Here is a 17,678-nt window from a genome sequence, read left to right on the forward strand (position 1 = left end):
ATCATGTAAGGATGGTGAATGGATGGATATGAAACTTCGGCATTTTTCCTCTGTTTTTGAACAGTTGAAATTGTTAATATTGCATATCGATACAGTCGTAAGCTCGCCTAGGACAGGGGAGGCTAATGGAGTCATTTCGACGTCGTAGGCGTCCCACTTCAGGTCAAAGTGTATGAATGTAAAAAGTTCAAAGTGCTCTAGATCACCATATATTTATGCTGCATCATATTTTCATCGGAATTATTAAAGGTTCCGAAATAAGTAATTCCAAATCATCAGTAGTTCATGTCAACCAAAAAGATGCAGGATTGTTACTGAAAGTGAGCCGCATGGCTAGTCATACTGTTATACAGTATCTTATAGTCTTAAATAGAGAATAATCTAATAACTTGTAATTATATATGTATTTAACAATTGTGTCTAATATTATAACATCTTAAAACATGTGTATCTCTGAAACAGATAAATATATAAAAATTTACTACTTGTGATGTTTCGGTTGTTTTTGTATGTATAATTGAATGATTGAATAAATTTTGTTTAAAGAGCCAGACCCACTCCTTTATAGATATATTTCATATTTTATTGACTGGATATGTTGTTGTTTACTAATAGATGATATATAAATAAAGACTTGTATAAAGTTTCGAACTTGAAATTGAAAGGGTATCGGAGATATTGGTGCCGGAATTAGTCTCATTAATCAACACCAGGATATAAATATTGATGAGGAAAAGTCATGTGATACGTTAAGACGCGGTCAGAACCAAAACAAAAATGGAGGAAGAGATGAGTAGTACGTCCATGTGACATCGCTTGTAAAGAGATTTTACCGATAAATGCAATCAATACTCTATATATCCTGTATGGAAATCATCTAACGTATGCCATGTTGGAAGACGGCAGATTTATTAACTGTTCTTTGCGCATGCGTCAGAGGGCAGGACTTCCCGCATAATTATGAATTAGCACCGGGTCGTTTCGAATTCTTTTTAAAACTATTTATTACGTTAGATTGGTAGCGATTTACTTTTGAATTGCGGTATTACAGGGTTAGTCTAAACTTTTTGCTACCCGAGAAAAATAGAAATCATGAATATCGGTCGAGGAGTGGGTCTGGCTCTTTAAACCAAGGCATACATGTATTTTGTATAGAAAGATCATGCTGTCAATTATTCCCTTTGTCAGCCAGTACATAATATATATAAACTAAGTAGGTTGATGTTTACCATTTTATTAAACAAACCGAATATCTAATTAAATCTTTATAAGGTAGATAACTATTTAACACATATAGGAAGCATGTAAAAGCAAGCTAGATAAGGATGCAGTCGGGCATAATGTGCTCTGTTGCTCAGTTTTTTTCAATTTTGAATAATGACAAATTTTATTCAATATTTATTTTCCTCATTATTAAAGACTCTGAAAACAAATTCAATGTGATATATATTATAACTTAATAACATTCAATATTTTATTGTAATATAAAATACTGATATGTGCGCGATGCTGATTCAGATATACCGAAGACTGTTTTGTGGAATCGGTGGATACTTTGTTATATGTAAATAGAAAGTAACAAGTACATGCGTACCTTGTAATCAGAAAACATATTTCAACGACTATGTATGATTTCCTGATATAGATTATCACGAATATTAACGATTTTCTGAGATAGGTAATCAAAATATTAATGATTTTCTGATATAGGTTATCACAAATATTAACGATTTTCTGATATAGATTATCACAAATATTAACGATTTTCGGATATAGGTTATCACAAATATTAACGATTTTCTGAGATAGGTTATCACAAATATTAACGATTTTCTGATATAGGTTATCACAAATATTAACGATTTTCTGATAGAGATTATCACAAATATTAACAATTTTCTTATATAGATTATCACAAATATTAACGATTTTCGGATATAGGTTATCACGAAAATTAATGACTGATATAGGTTATCACAAATATTAACGATTTTCTGATATAGATTATCACAAATATTAACGATTTTCGGATATAGGTTATCACGAATAACGATTTTCTGAGATAGGTTATCACAAATATTAACGATTTTCTGATATAGATTATCACAAATATTAACGATTTTCTGATAGAGATTATCACAAATATTAACGATTTTCGGATATAGGTTATCACGAATATTAACGATTTTCTGATATAGGTTATCATGAATATTTACGATTTCGTTATAAAGGTTATCACGAATATTTACAATTTCGTGATGAATGTTATAACGAATATTTACGATTCCCTGATAAAGGTTATGATTATCATGAATATTTACGATTTCCTGATGTAGGTTATCACAACTATTTACTATTCCTAAATAAAGGTTATTACGAATATTTATGATTACCAATGTGTATATCAATTCAAACTATTATATTTGAAATCCAAGTAGGATAAAAGTGATCTTAAAGCCAATCCATGTTGCCGACACGCTTTATAGTTGACATATCGCCATACTTCCTTGAGAGATGGATAAGACGACTTTTGTAATCAGAGATGTCGATGAAGCAGCCCTGAAACGTAAGATGGAATTAATATAGCAACTGTATTATAATTTTCTCAATATCTTTTAATGACAATTATTTATCTAAATAATAGTGTTATTGTGGTAATGGTACTTATTCATCATCTGAAAGTATAAAGTGCAGTAATGTTCGTGGGCGAATAAAGAATCGTTTGATTCCAGAAGCAAAGCACGCCATGATTTTTTACTTTTCGTGTATTTTGTCTATTTCCACATATATCATAGACGTGACGTTTATGAATCGTGCAATTGTTTTACCTATAATGATAGAGAGCTAACTTTTAATTGTTTTTAATTAGGTCTTTTACAGAATTAAAGACTGTATCTGACCAGTTATGAAGAAACAACAATGCTTTATGAGGCTTCAATTGAAATGTCTCGCAGGTATGTAGGAGACTGAAAATCTCACTTACACTTTTGCGATTTTGAATAAAATAGTGTTGGTTTACCTTCAAATGGCGATCACCATTTCCAGCTGTAAATGCTTTTCTATTGTGCACCATTCTTCTGTTGTTGAAGACAAGGATATCTCCAGGCTTGAGACGAATTTCAGTCTAAATTTGGTTAAAATGAAGAAGACTCCAGAAACACAGACAATAGTATTTCTGTAAAATACCCTGATTTTCATAACGATATACTGCGAATGTATTACTAAAATGGCACTTACATACCGATAAAAAAGTGTATGTGGTGTTATATACTGGGGTACAATAGTAAGTATATATAGATTTTAGTAAAAAAAATGCGTGAATGATCAAAGTTACTTCATTGTATAATTGAATGTGGTTACGCAATACATTTTCTCATACATGTTAAGTACGTGTTAAATATTAATGCCAGAAATATCTGTTATCCTTAGCTTTAATTTAACTTTTACACTTCCGCATATGTTAATCGTATGTGTCTTCCTTAACCATACATAATTAGATATGAGATGTCAGACAAGCATAGAATGTTTTTGTTCTACTCGCTGCGATGACTGTTTCCTTATCTGACTGGTAGGAAAGCGGATTCAAAAACGTTTTGAGCAGTCATTTGACAACTGATATGATTTATTAGATGAATTGTACTGTGAATTAGAAACCCAACTTACTTTGGTATGAAAGTTTGAAATGGCTCTAGCAAACAGCTGGTATGCCCGATAATAATCCGTCACTTTATCCTGAAACACAGGAAATATTATAAAAAATATGTAACTTGGGTTAGATGGGAGTTCACATTTACAGGTATAATTATGTTAGTTTCTGTCTATGAATTTTGTATAGTTGAGAAAATAAATAATTGAATTGCATTGAAATTTTCAATAACTGTCTCACCCTTGGAGCCTCAAATGTATGAACTCGCTTTGATTATGGAACACTCCAATGATCTGACGAAAATATCAATATTTACTTCCAGTTAAATCAAGCTTCCGTTATTTAGAAGACGTTGGCTCACCTCTGCAATTTCCAACACACCAGCTGCACTTGGGTTCCAGTAAATTCCAATTATCTAACAAAGACATAAACGTGATAAATAAAATTGATATAAAGAAAACGCGTCATGAAAAGGAGTGAATGAATTTACCACATCCTCTACACTACACTTGATAAGTTTGATTGTGTGAAATGAACCGTAAAGTGTATTTGACTTTTCGTTTTCCAGTTGGTTGTCATATAGGTACGGATATTCCGCTCAAGATATACGGTATTCAATAGACAGGTGTTTGGTTCTATGTATGACAATTTTGATCCTTATTTCAAACTGCTATAACTACATACGATACGATATTGTATTTCGGATTATTGATGTGAGAATAATCGCTAGTGGTTTCTATTAAACAATTATACAATTTTTAATTTTACATTAATGAAATAAAAAAAGCCGATTCATACCTCTTCATCGTGGTTCAGTTGTATAACTGGTCGTTTCATTAGCAAATGAACAGGCCTCTCTCTTAAAAAATGATAAAAATGAAAAAGAATTTCACATATATTCCAATACAATTTGTAAATCAAACAAGCTCATAGTATTAACCTACAAGAATCGGAAATCTATGACACATCAGACTTATTTACATAAACAATAACCTCGGGATTTACTTTGAACAATATCGACGCGGACTCATTACCACTGAGCTCTACGGCCAGTGTAAAGATTTATTTTCCTATTGTGATTTTTCGTATTTCTAGATACTTTTACATGTGTTTACCTGTTTAAGTTCATTTGCTTCCTGGTCACTATTATTTAAGCTAGTTGCAACACCGACATTATGTTCAGTCATCATCAATATAAGATGGTAGACACTTTCCAGTGAAAATATTACTTGTTGCATAAACTCGCCTAGAATAGGTTTTTTTCTTACAGTATTGTAAATACATTTCTTACACATGTATTTAGGGTGACATTTAAGTTAAATCATCTACACAAATAAGTAAATACAGTTACGATAATACCTTGAAAAATGATCCCTTGAAAATGGCGATGGAATAGTGCAGAGCGTCTTAAACTCTTCTGGGTTTGTTTCTCTAAATTCTTCACACACCGCAAACATATCAACGAAGTTGTTTTCTCCCCCAATAAGGCTTTCATCAAATCTTCAACAGAAATATAGGATAGATTTTTCTATTGTACGAATACAAAAACATCACTGTACGTTTGATTTCCTGTCATGTCTGCAAATTATTGATGCATTTAGAATTGACATGTAAGATCTAAAACATTGCATTATATTACCTGAAAATTGACAACTTAATCACTTCTTCTTGAATAACAGTTTGATTACAAGTAAACATTTGCGACTTTAACCATCGGAAAACCTGCTTATTTGGTACGTAAATAAAGATAAGTTTGTGGATTCGTATTCTAAAAACACCAAAGATCGAATGCAAATTGCGTCCAGGAATGATGGGACAACTATTAGACTCTTTTATATTGATGTCACACTAACATGTAGTAACATATTCACATGATACATCAGCTTGATATATACAGACCAACACCTAACCAGGTGCTATCTAATGTCAGGCTGAAAGTAGTGTGCACCATGTTACAGTTGGCGTTGGTGTTTTCTTGGTTTTTATGTACACCATTTAAATTACTTTGGTATACAAAAGCATTACAGCATTTACTTAAGACAGTGATGAACGAGCAGCCCAGGCACTGACTCATAGTAAACCAGATCCATGTGGAATTGTAATTTTCTGCGGGTATAGGCAAGATTGGTTGGATCTCTCATATACATGACGTCATAAATCTGAAAAGAAAAGACATTGCCGTAGCAAAGTCGATTAGTTGAATATCAAAATCGCATTATACGGAAAAGAACATTTATTGTGTTGTCGTCATCGCATTGCTTTGGTCATAGTACAGCTAAATTTTAAATGCTTTTACTAATAGTTTAAAGTGTAAATCAATATCAGTAGCAAAACATGAAATCACATCGATCGATTTACATAACGAATATTATCGGCATTAACGGCAGCTGGACTCGAAGTCCCCCCTCCCCCCAAATAGTAGACGTTAATGATGCGTATTAAAATGCTGCATTATAGGCATTAAAAGTCTACGCAAACCTGATGTGCGGCACTAAAACTTTAAGTGATAAATTTGACAGTGGCAAGTAAGCAAGGAGTAGGACAATGTTTATTTTCACAATTTAAAAAAAAAGACTAAAAACAAAAAAACAAACAAAAAACAAAAAACAAAAAGCAAAACAAACAAACCAACAAAAAGCAAAGAAACAGTGGTGCTTAACTTACCCCTTTGTATATTGTCCATTAACCAATGATGTTTTCAACAGGGTATCTACTATACATACAACTAACTATCAACGTAGTTCCTTACCTTTCCATATGAATTCTCAACCAATGGTGCAATGTGTTTTGGCAGGAACTAAAATGAAGATATATGTATAGGGTTTCAGATATCATGTACCTTAGTATCACTGACAAGTCCTGCAAGTACGAAACAGGTCTATAATGTAATTAAGTTAATATTAATTTATTCACTTTGTTATAAGTGATATTGACGGTGTTATTTTCTTCTGTGTTTTGTATAATTGTATATATAAGTATATACGTATAAAGTAAAAAGTTAAAAACAGATCACGAACATGATGACGAATTAAGATGCTTATAACATCAGAATGAAGTCAAATACATCTACTTAAAAAATGTATGAGCGGTTGCGAGATTCCCCTCACCTCGAGTAACAGGTCATCTTTTACTGGAGCATCTCTGATCAATGCAACGCCATGCTCGTTGACATACTTCAGCAACCTAGAAAACACATAGTCAGCAGATTTAAACCTTCCGTATATATATTTCAAATGTTGGTCAATAAAAATTCATTATAGATGTATGTGTAATGTTTTAAGTCGTTCAACAAAATTTTAAGTAAGCTTAATGTAAAAAAAGCAGTTATTGGACTGAAATGAAGAGAAGAGTAATTAACTGGGAAATAATTTTACTTTACTGATTAAGATATATCTATCTGATAAACATAATCGTCATGGTAGAATTTATACCACCAAAAGATTACACATAGTTACAACACAATAACAGAGTTAAGTAAATACCTGTACACGTTCTGCTCATCGGCCTCACAGTCAGCATAAGTGACACTCAGCAAAGTTTCCTGGATACAAAAGAAAATAGGAGGCATGCAATATGTACAATATTACCATAGGGTATATATTTTCACTGTTTTCATTATGACGTCACATGAATTATTACGTCACAAAGTAAACGTTACGGAGTGAGAATATTGCTTAATTGCAGACTGTCTAATCGAAGGTTGTTTTCTTGCAAATTTCCAAACGTTCTTGTGTCTAGATTAAACAAATCGTTTTCATTTGATAAGAGATTCATAATCACAAAGGTAATGAAGATTTGTGTATATAAGTTCCTTAGTGCTTTAATCGATTGTAGTTCATAAATTAACAAAATTGGTAATTGAATTAGCTGAAGAGGTCATTATGAAAATATGTCCTCTGCGAACAAATAGATAATATGTCTTAATAATGTTTCTATGCCTACATAAAACATTCTGTTGACTAGATTTTATAAAAGGTAGGACGTAAATCTATTTGCATGAATGGTGACGCTTATTTACCCTTTCTAAAAAAAAATGCTTGTAGTATAGCTTTTTTTATTTCACGAGGATAATCTGGTTCATGAGGGTTGAATTTCACTTGTGAATATGTATCCAACACATGAATGATACAGTTCCCTTATCAACACGTTTGATGTACAGTGAAAATGATTACTGGGTATTTAGTTGCGTTATATTTATCGACCGCAAATATGACATATTAAATCAAGATGTGTTTATGAAACTCCATGACCTCTGTTGCAACAAACTTCTGAAGTGGGACATTAAAACTGTACTGTGTAAGGCATATGCTAACTGCATGCACACATTGTAAAACACTTATGTCTGTTTTTTTATTGCTTTCAAGTATAGGTCTATGTTCTGTTTTTTTTTTCAAATGAAATCGAAGTTCACGGTCAAGCTCATGTTGAACAATTTTGGCTCCTACCTGTGACGGTACAAGAGTTATGGACAAGGTTAAAGTTGACAATAGACAAACAAATAAACAGACAGCACAAAAAAAATGTGTCCCCTATCTTCCGATCTAGGAGCTTCCAGCGAATATGACCAACTACACATCATTATTCGTGTCAAAGATACATTTTGGTTGGCATTTCCCATTATTTTAGATTTTATTTGAAAAACGGTTTATGGAAATTTTCACAAAAACAACACATAAGAGTGATAAGTAAACCTTAACATTTACCTCTTTGTATAGTAACGGCTTCGTTGCATCTTTTTTCTGCTTCAAACTAAGTTCCGAGTAGCAAGAATTTCTCAGAAATATTGAGCTAAACTCTCCTACATGGCCGTCATCCCATTGTATTCTCACTTTGTCATTTCCATTTTCTGTAACGATCATGTACGTTATCTATTGAAAATAACTTTAGTATTGACACGTCCGAAAAGGCTTTGCATTGTATTTGAATGTAATCCCGAGCTTATCAGAAGGTTATCATTGATAAAAATAGAGGCCCGCAGAGCCTGTATCGATCACATGGTTTTGTTTGGCTGAGATTATTATATCCAAACTGAAGGAATAAAAAAAAATCTTTTATTTCCTTTCGGGATCCCAACAACCTGTCCAAGGCGGTCAACACAAACGCTTGTATACAAGTCTCAACCTAATGTTTTAATTGAAATGTTGGCAAAACATTTGACATTTCTGCAATAAAACGATGTTAAAGAAATTACAAACAGTTGTATATTTCCCATTTTGGCCCAGCCCTTCAGAACTTTTGGATCCAGACTCAAACCAAAATCGACATACCAACATCCGGAGCATTCAACCATTATTTAGTATCAGTTTGAAACAGAAAGAACATCAAATGAATCCCTTACCTTATTTCACACCTAATTTGGCTGAAATCCCAGCGGGGTTTTAGCAAATCTATCTTTTGGGCCAAACCACTGTCCCAAATTTCTCCCTTTATTATCATTAAAGTGTTGCTGGTTGTCTTACCTGCTATTATGACGTCCGTAACTTTGATGTCAAGTGGCAACATGTCTATCTCTATCAATACCTGCTTGGTGGCAGCCGAAACACATTCTGCACATGAACAGTGATGTCGCAACCACACTGCATGGTATCTAAGAGTGTAGATGCGTATGTTTCAGCATTCTTCATTAACTTTTTACTAATGGTGGAAAAATGTTTTCAATGTAACACCTAAAACTACAGTTTCCAAGAAAACTTTCGCCCCTCCAGATCCTTAGTATAATGTCACTCCACCCGAACTACAAACCGAATGTCACCCCATCCGGACACCATAGCCAATTATCATTGGATGGTCTGGAAGTGCTGAAATCCACTTACACCCTGGCAAGCGGTTCTTGATTTCAAATAGCGTGTATGTGAAAAGTCATACCCTCCTTGCCAGGGTCAGGTTCATGAACATTTATCATGTACTTTCTAGCTATTCCATTTCTTGTGCAATATGAAGTTACCTGCATTGAATCCTCGTTAGGATGTCTGGTGATTTCGCTGTTGTTAGCATTGTTCTCATTAAGGACCACAACAATATTTGCTTTGATTGACCAAAACTGAAATGACGGGTGTTGTTGATAAACCAGACAACGCTTACCTTTCTTGCAAACCTGATCATATTTTCATTCTACTATTTATAATCTTCTTTAATAACTATCCTTACTTCATCGACGTAAGAAAATTTTTCAAATGTCGAAATTTTCTGTATTATTTTTATCTCTAAATAAGAAAAGAAGATCCGGAACCTTCCTCACTTGGAAAGAAGCACAACGCATATGACGATTTTGTAGACCGTTACATAGGACACAACACAGCAATGTCAACGTTAGGATGGAGTAGTATGGAAAACCATTAGTAGATTACATATTCATTTGTATTATCAGTCTTTGTTCGACCTTCGGTCAAAAATGAAAATACATGTTAATCATATATGAACAAATGAAAGACTTACACGGAGACTCCTGGAAAAGTAAAAGGAGAATAAGACCAGGTGTTCCAAAGGAATAACTGTCTTCTGCTTCACTTATGACACTGCCATTTAAATATTGGTCAATCCAAGTACATATGTAAGTAATGTCACGTTTGCAAATGAGAGCATAGTATACAACAATGGAACCAACATTAAAATAAAGATACGATAGTCAGTTCAGTTCAAAATGTAGAATATATTTACAAATAAATAGATATGTAATGAAATGAGATTTTCACTCGTGCCATTTGTACAACATGTACAACTCTTTTCTTTAGTAGACATATATTGTAATAAACTGGTATTGTGTCTTCCTAATAATGTTTATAATGTAATTCTGGAGAAGGCATAAAGAGGGTAATTGGGGATGATTTGCTGTATATTTCAGCGTCAATTGACACCGGGAGGGGGACCATGCTGAAAGCCGACAGGCTGATACGGTCAATACATTAACTGGGGAGTTTGACCTTAGGTCAATGGGACTGTCACGGCTTCAGGGTTATTCTTAATTATGTGTGTGGTAGGGGCAAGGGGATAGAGGGAAGTTTCTCTTTGGAACTGTCCACGTAAACTTAGCTGACGTCAATTAACTAAGGGATGTTGATCTGTACTAATATAATATGTATTGTATAAAGTGTAATAAACCTGTAAATTGAACTTAAGCGGATGTGATGCATTTCCACTGACTGCTGATATATATCCATCCGGTCACGTTTCACTATATATATATATATATACATTATAAAATCCTTATGATGCTAATACATTTTACAATTTACATTGAAGAAAACAAGTTACGTTAAATACGATAAGTTTGTCATTGTCTGACCTACATACCTAGATGTTTTGCCGTCATCCCACATAAATTCTATTTTCCGTCCGTCATTGATAACACTGACGTTATCAGCAAATGTGTCAGAGACAGGATTCTGTAATTGATGATAGGCAAGCTGAGAAAATATCACTGCTAAGCTTGATTCATTAGGGTATTAGTAAAAGTTATTAATATCATCAAACGTGGACCACTTAAGTGAAACAAAATTATACGTACCTGCGAGAAAAACATTTGATGACGATGAGAATGTCGCAGTATAAAACAGGTCTTGTATTGTGAAATATGAGCAGATCAGCTCCAATGAAAACTCCTAAAATAAAGTTTTGATTTGATTTATAATAGTAACGAAAAACTCTGCTCATGGATACAAGACACATACATGTGTAATCGGCTTTTATGACAACATATACGTAGAGGAGCAAGACCAAACAACGGAGATTTAAATCTTTAAACCACTTTTCCAAGTTTACAGTACAGACTTTGAAATTGATTCTCCATCAATATCAAAGAGGCAAAGTATTATCGGTAATTCGCCTTCACTAAAAAGAAATTATGACAGTTTAAATATTTTGCGAGAGCATATGATATCCACCCTAAACAAAACAATTTTTGAATGTAGTTTTTAGTAAAAAGCTACGGTATCGAATGCTTTCATATCCTGTGGAAACACCTTTCCAGTAATCAAGAATTTAGTTATCAAAAAGATATTTAGGATTCGTAGTTTTGCTTTAGAAATCATCTCGTATAAATTTAAGAATTAGTCATCTCTATAGCAATGATGCAATTTGCACGTGAAGCATTTCTCGCTCAAGTCCGTGCTTCATTTTTCTAATACCGATAAGCGGTATTTTCTGGAAATGTTTTTAAAAAACAACTTCTTCAAATACATTCTTAAGTGTCTGGAAATATTACCATCGCTGTCTGCACACTGCAGATGCTTTCTAAAGTAAGCTCCGTTCACGTTTCGTGTCTTCTCTACATTAGTGGTTTTGCATGAGAGTGCATTAAAACGTTTGCTCTTCCAATTGACTCAATGTTACATACTAAATTACTTTTATACAAATGAAACAAAGATGAACAAGCAATGGTTTATGGCACGCTATATATTGAGAATGGCCTTGGTGTTTTAATAAATAAGAATGCATAATGAATAAACTAAATTACTGTATAGCGGCAAGGACAACATAATATAGAAAACAGATTTACCTTACAAGACTTTCTAGAGTTGAGCTGGTACAACTTGTCAGCTCCCGGGAATACAAGGCTTCCTAAGGATATAGTCTTACTGAGGTGATTTGCAAATTCATTCGAGATTTATAGTGCTCGACAACTCCAAATTTAGAAATAGATATTACAAGATGAACGTTAAACAGATGGAGGCGTCACGGGTAACAAACATGTATCAGCAAACATCATACAACATGACCTGGGCGGGATATTCATGACCACTGACATGAACTTTGATTTGACCTTTTATTCAAAATCTTAGCTGGCAAGCTCGTACATGCTTAACCACTTAAGGATTAACGATGTTCATTAAACAGCATTAAACATAAGATGAATTCCAATGTTATATCTTAGACTTTGGTATTTGTATATACATTGTTATAAATAGTTTTATCTATAAGCTGAAATATCAGTCTTGGTATGATTAACATGGCATGAACTACACTTTTTAACGGCGTAATTTGATTGAAGGCTTAAGCAATTTAAACGTCTTTTGATCGATAATGTATTTCTCTTCTTTATTATTCCAGGAGTTTTGGTTGGATTTCAACTAAATTTGGCTTTAATTATTATCACAATTAAATCTTACACGTTCGTGAACACCGACTGGGTAGACCGCTTTGAAAAAAAAATGACTTATTGAGTAAAAGTTACAAAGCAATCACCTCTTCTCTAATTAGAAATTCCAATATGAAATTTTCTTCTATCGATGCACGAAGACTCAATAAAGATTCACTTAGAAAATAGTTAAATAAACGGCTGAATGCTAATAATTTGGTTGCTATGTATTGTTCAGGTCAATAAGTCAAACGAAAGTTTAGCATTTCCATTGTTTTTCTTATCACTGAAATATTATTCTCATAAATATTGACAAAAAAGAAGTTTATTTTTATAGAGTGCTTCAAAAATGACAAAAATGCTTTATATTTAGATCAAAACAACATGTGATAATTAATTGTTCCGTTACATATATTCTGAAGCCGGTAATAGAAAAAAATGAAACGACATATTGTTTATCTTATTCTAGATTTTCTTATTAAATGTAATCTTTCAAAAACCCATTTCCAGAGCAAAAGTTAAATTTGATAAATTTTGCCTACCACACATACACACATCATTAAATTCCATGCAAAAATAAGTCATATAATCTCAATATAAATTTTCACCTTTTTCCAGCAAACATTTGAATGTCAAAAATCCAATATTTAACAAAGAGATCCCAAGGGGTCTTGATGCTCATCATCATTTGTTCTTTGGTAATTGTTTTCCCCTTCTATTCTCTTTTTTCCTGTTTTGCTTTTAAGTATATGAAATTTGAAAATAGGAATGATGACTTTTAACTGAAAGGGACTTCTAGGAACGAGGAGAAACTATAAATGAATTATGAGAAAATCCAAGTATTTATCACGATACAGAGCAGAGTATCAAACAGATTGTATTAAGTCTGGGTATTGGGAAATTTTGTCATTTTAGTCTTCTTTACCCTTTTTTACCTGGCCCATCAAGCTCCTAGCGCATAGACCATATGATTTATTGGTGTTCCTAGGGGTTTTGGTAAGACGTGTATGGTTTTATCAATTTGTTATGTCCTCTCTAATGGCATGACAAACTGAATAACTTCGATGGTACATCTAGGGCATTAATAATATTCGTATTTTTTCTCGCGCGCCTGACATTTTATTTCGACTGTCCGCTCGTCATATTTTATCGAATGCTCGACAGCGATGTTTAAATATTACCTATACACTCTATTGTGCAAAACACTTTTTATTAAATTCATAGATTAAAAAATAAACAAATATACAAAATGATGTGATGACAACTACAAACCATCAAACAGTCTTAACAACAGATAAAATATCAATGGTTCGATAAGATATGTAAAGGGTTTGTCGAGCGCTCGAGAAGATATGTCGACCGCCCGAAACAATATATAAAACGCTCGAGAAAACTAATATTGTTTATTTGTCCTGAATGTATCACCGTAAATAACAGGATAACTGCAATGGAATATTCTAGTGGTCAGGTTTTCTTTGTCATGCTTGTCCTCCACCTTCATTTCAATTTGAACAACTAGATGCATAGACAGAACAAAATGAACTTTATACACTCTAAATGTGATAATTAAGGGCCTTCTGGACATACATACGCGAAGATACGCAGAAATCAAAACCTTATTATATTATGACTTTTGTTTCTCTACGTGACTGGGGAAGAAAGTTACCTGATAAAACAGCCACCTGTTTGTTTTCATTAGTACTGTTTGTGCCTAGATGATGCATATTTTTAGGTCAACGGAGTGGAGTTCAGTAACCTTTTATTATTTGTCATCCTCATCCGTTCTCAACATCCCATTCCTCTCTTCTTAAACACCTCTTATGTGTTTGCAGTTATATTTTGCAGAAAGGTTCTGTAGCCAATGACAAACCATGATTGCATATTCTTTCATTGTAATCCCCCATCGACCCCAGAGTCAAGCCGAAGTAAAAAAAAATATTTAAAAAAAAAAAGAGAAAAACAAAAAAACCAGAAAAAAAATCTTCAAAATACTGAGATATTGTAGAATGAAATACTCTCCTAACACTATCACACGTGGTTCTAGGATAATCCAAAAGTCGTGTTATCACTTCTAAGTAATACAGTTCATCATTTAGGCCACTGGCCATAAACTCAACAACACCATGTGTAAGTTTAACATACGAACAACTGATGTTATTACTTCCTTATTCGAGTGTTACAAGCAAGGGAACGTAATCACAACACTCAAAGTCTGTATGTTTACACACCACTAGCATTGCATTTCCCTTCCTTAAAAAAAGTAAATTTAACTTTAAATTTAACTGAATTACCAGTTCAAACTTATTCTTGATGCACTTTATCAAGCAAAATAAATGACTGTTTCTAAAATTGAATAAAGCAACTTTATGAAAAAGATCAACTTCTTAACCAGTTCTCTTTCGAAACACCGACTAAATTACACTACATCTCTTCAATGAGACGATTTGGCCATCTAACAGTTCTACCCGATTTTGTCACCATAGTTGGTTCATAATACTTTAATGGGGTCCCAATGTCATCATCATCATCATCATCATCATCATCATCATCATCATCATCATCATCATCATCAAATTTAATCTCTTGATGGATCATATCATTACCATCGGTATCAGGTATTGTTACCGTTTCACGTTCCACACATTTCAGAATGTCTTCGATTTCGACGATATGAGTTTTCAGAATTAGTTTCGACCTGGTGTGACCTCAGGGATACTTCCTCACGGACTACTGCCTTTGTAGACCATGTACTATCACGACTGTCACGGATCCTCACAGTGTTCCCGCGATCCAAGGGGTATAACTCCCGAACATTTTTGTCATAATAGAACTTTTGCCTGACTTTATCCACAAACTTTTCCTTTTTAAACTGTTCTTACGACTGTGACTTGACCAATAGTTGACTGTCAACAATTGGCAGATTTGACCTGGCTTTCCTCGAATGGAGAAGCACAAACGGTGATTTTCCGTGCTTTAATGGTGTAGTTCTGTAGACCAATAATATAATGTAGAAATCACTTCCGTCCTCTCGTGATTTCTTGAAAAGACTTTTCACAATGCCCTCACTCAGCCAGTCCATTTAACTGTAGGGAGTTGGGACTGGATGTAGTATGCTTGCAATCATAGTTCCAAGCAAGCTCTCGAAACTCACTTGACGTAAACTTGGGACTGTCGTCACTAAGGACTTCTTTGGGGACTCCCTGATCAGCAAACGTATATTTTATGGCATTAATCATTGACAAAGCATTCAAGCTTTTGTAAGGGACACACTTCTGGGTAGTTTAAATAATAGTCACATATCACAAGGAAATTGTCACCTTTAAGCGTACAAATATTAACGCCGACCTTTTTCCCAAGGATACTCCACCACATTACCTGATGTGCTCGTAACCTGCATTTAGCTATACCCAAATGCCCGAGTGAATTTTCTCTAACATTTTCTTTCGGAGACTCCTCGGAATCACTACCCGATTGTTCCTCAAGATCACACCTTCTACAACACTCAGTTCATCCCGGATGTTCCAGTACTCTAGAACGGCTGACGAACACCCAGTATCTGGAAATTCATTGACGATGGTTTCTATTAGCACTTGTAGATCAGGGTCTTTACCGGATTCACGTCTGATTTCATCCATTTTCCTGTCCGATACAGGAATACTGTGCATTACGAAGTCTACGTAAGCATCAACTTCCGCCTCACCAGAACGTTCGTGCAGAGTTTCTGTCGACTCGTACGCGCGCGACAAAGCATCTGAAGTATACATGAACTTGTCTGGTGTGAATGTAACATCCAATGTTTATTTCTGTAGCCGTAACATCAATCGTTAAATGCGCATATGACAGTCATTCAGCGCCTTCCTAAATATCGCGATAAGCGGTTTGTGGTCTGTTTCGACCTGTACTCGCTGACCATTTATGCATTGGTGAAATCGTTCACAGGCGAAGGTAATGGCAGGCATTTCCTTTTCAATTTGTGCCTGATAGTTCACCATTCCTAAGAACCGTTGAACATCTTTCTTACACTCGGGCGTTTTGAAGCTTTGGTTGCTCGGACTTTCAATGGATCTGGTTTCATTCCTTCAGCAGACACGACATCTCCTATGAATGTTAATGACTGTACACCACAGACATATTTATTCTTGTTGAGTTTCAAATTTGACTCTTGGGTAGCCTCTAGGACTTCACTTAGCCTCAGGTTGTGTTCTTCCAGAGTGCTTCCCCATTTGATGATGTCATCCATGATCGATGAAGCTCCTTCGACGTGATCAAATATCATATTGATTGCCTTGTGGTATACCTCTGGAGCTGAGGATATTCCGAATGGTAACTGTAGAAACGTGTACCTGCCGAATGGTATATCAAAACAGGTTAGCTTTGATGAATCGGAATCCAATTTCATTTGCCAGAATGCCAGAATTCTCAAATATGTTACATGATATTGAACACCCACAGGGGAGGCATTTATCAATGAAAAAACACTGTTGCAATTTGTACCCTAGTAAGTCATAATCACCTGGGTATATTGGTAATAACCTAAAGGCAGACTTGACATCCATTGTTTCTATCAGTGCCCCGGTCCCTAGACCACTGATCATTTCAATGACTTTATCAAAACTAGTATACTGGACTTTCCTGAACTCCTGACTTATCCAATCGTTAACACTGTTGCCCTCTGGGAATGACAAGTGTGAAATCCTTATCCAACTCCCATCACTTTTTGGCACTAAGCCAATTGGTGAGATCCTCAAGTTTGAAACTGGTGTCTCCCTAAATGGACTTGCAATTCTACCCAGTTTAATTTCTGCATGTTATTTTCCCATAGAACGTTTGGATGTTGGTTTGCTGAAACTAGATTGTTACATGAATATGGAAGCTTTGGGCCAGAGTAATGCACCCTAAAACCTTCAACAAAACCAGTTAACAAGTAGTCTGCTAGCTTCCTGTCTGGATAATTTTCAA

At 34.3% G+C, this 17,678-nt stretch overlaps 1 protein-coding gene across 1 annotated transcript; it reads right to left on the bottom strand.

Moving 5' to 3' along the window:
• Positions 1 to 2,451: 2,451 nt before the first annotated feature.
• Positions 2,452 to 16,995, bottom strand: LOC132553165 (gamma-butyrobetaine dioxygenase-like). Its single transcript, XM_060217389.1, has 15 exons — positions 16,722 to 16,995; positions 16,127 to 16,470; positions 15,786 to 15,919; positions 9,106 to 9,233; positions 8,350 to 8,492; positions 7,129 to 7,187; positions 6,754 to 6,829; positions 6,396 to 6,443; positions 5,681 to 5,805; positions 5,006 to 5,146; positions 4,445 to 4,505; positions 4,008 to 4,061; positions 3,664 to 3,732; positions 3,020 to 3,124; positions 2,452 to 2,559 (listed from the first exon to the last, which is right to left on the bottom strand). The coding sequence occupies exons 1-15, from the start codon at positions 16,993 to 16,995 to the stop codon at positions 2,452 to 2,454; spliced, it is 1,869 nt and encodes a 622-aa protein (XP_060073372.1).
• Positions 16,996 to 17,678: the final 683 nt, after the last annotated feature.

The sequence above is a fragment of the Ylistrum balloti genome, unplaced genomic scaffold (genome assembly GCF_031769215.1).
Source record: "Ylistrum balloti isolate Yb309-2 unplaced genomic scaffold, AGI_CSIRO_Ybal_v1 Utg370302, whole genome shotgun sequence".
NCBI lineage: Eukaryota > Metazoa > Mollusca > Bivalvia > Pectinida > Pectinidae > Ylistrum > Ylistrum balloti.

Bases quoted from the DNA above. Each gene is read 5' to 3' on its own strand.
- LOC132553165 (XM_060217389.1), bottom strand. From the start codon at position 16,995: ATGATATTTGATCACGTCGAAGGAGCTTCATCGATCATGGATGACATC. The intron at 15,920-16,126 runs GTATAGCTAAAT...TTTGCTGATCAG, and splicing joins AAATTCACTCGGGCATTTGG to GGAGTCCCCAAAGAAGTCCT. The intron at 7,188-8,349 runs GTAAATGTTAAG...TTTTGTATCCAG, and splicing joins AGCCGTTACTATACAAAGAG to GAAACTTTGCTGAGTGTCAC.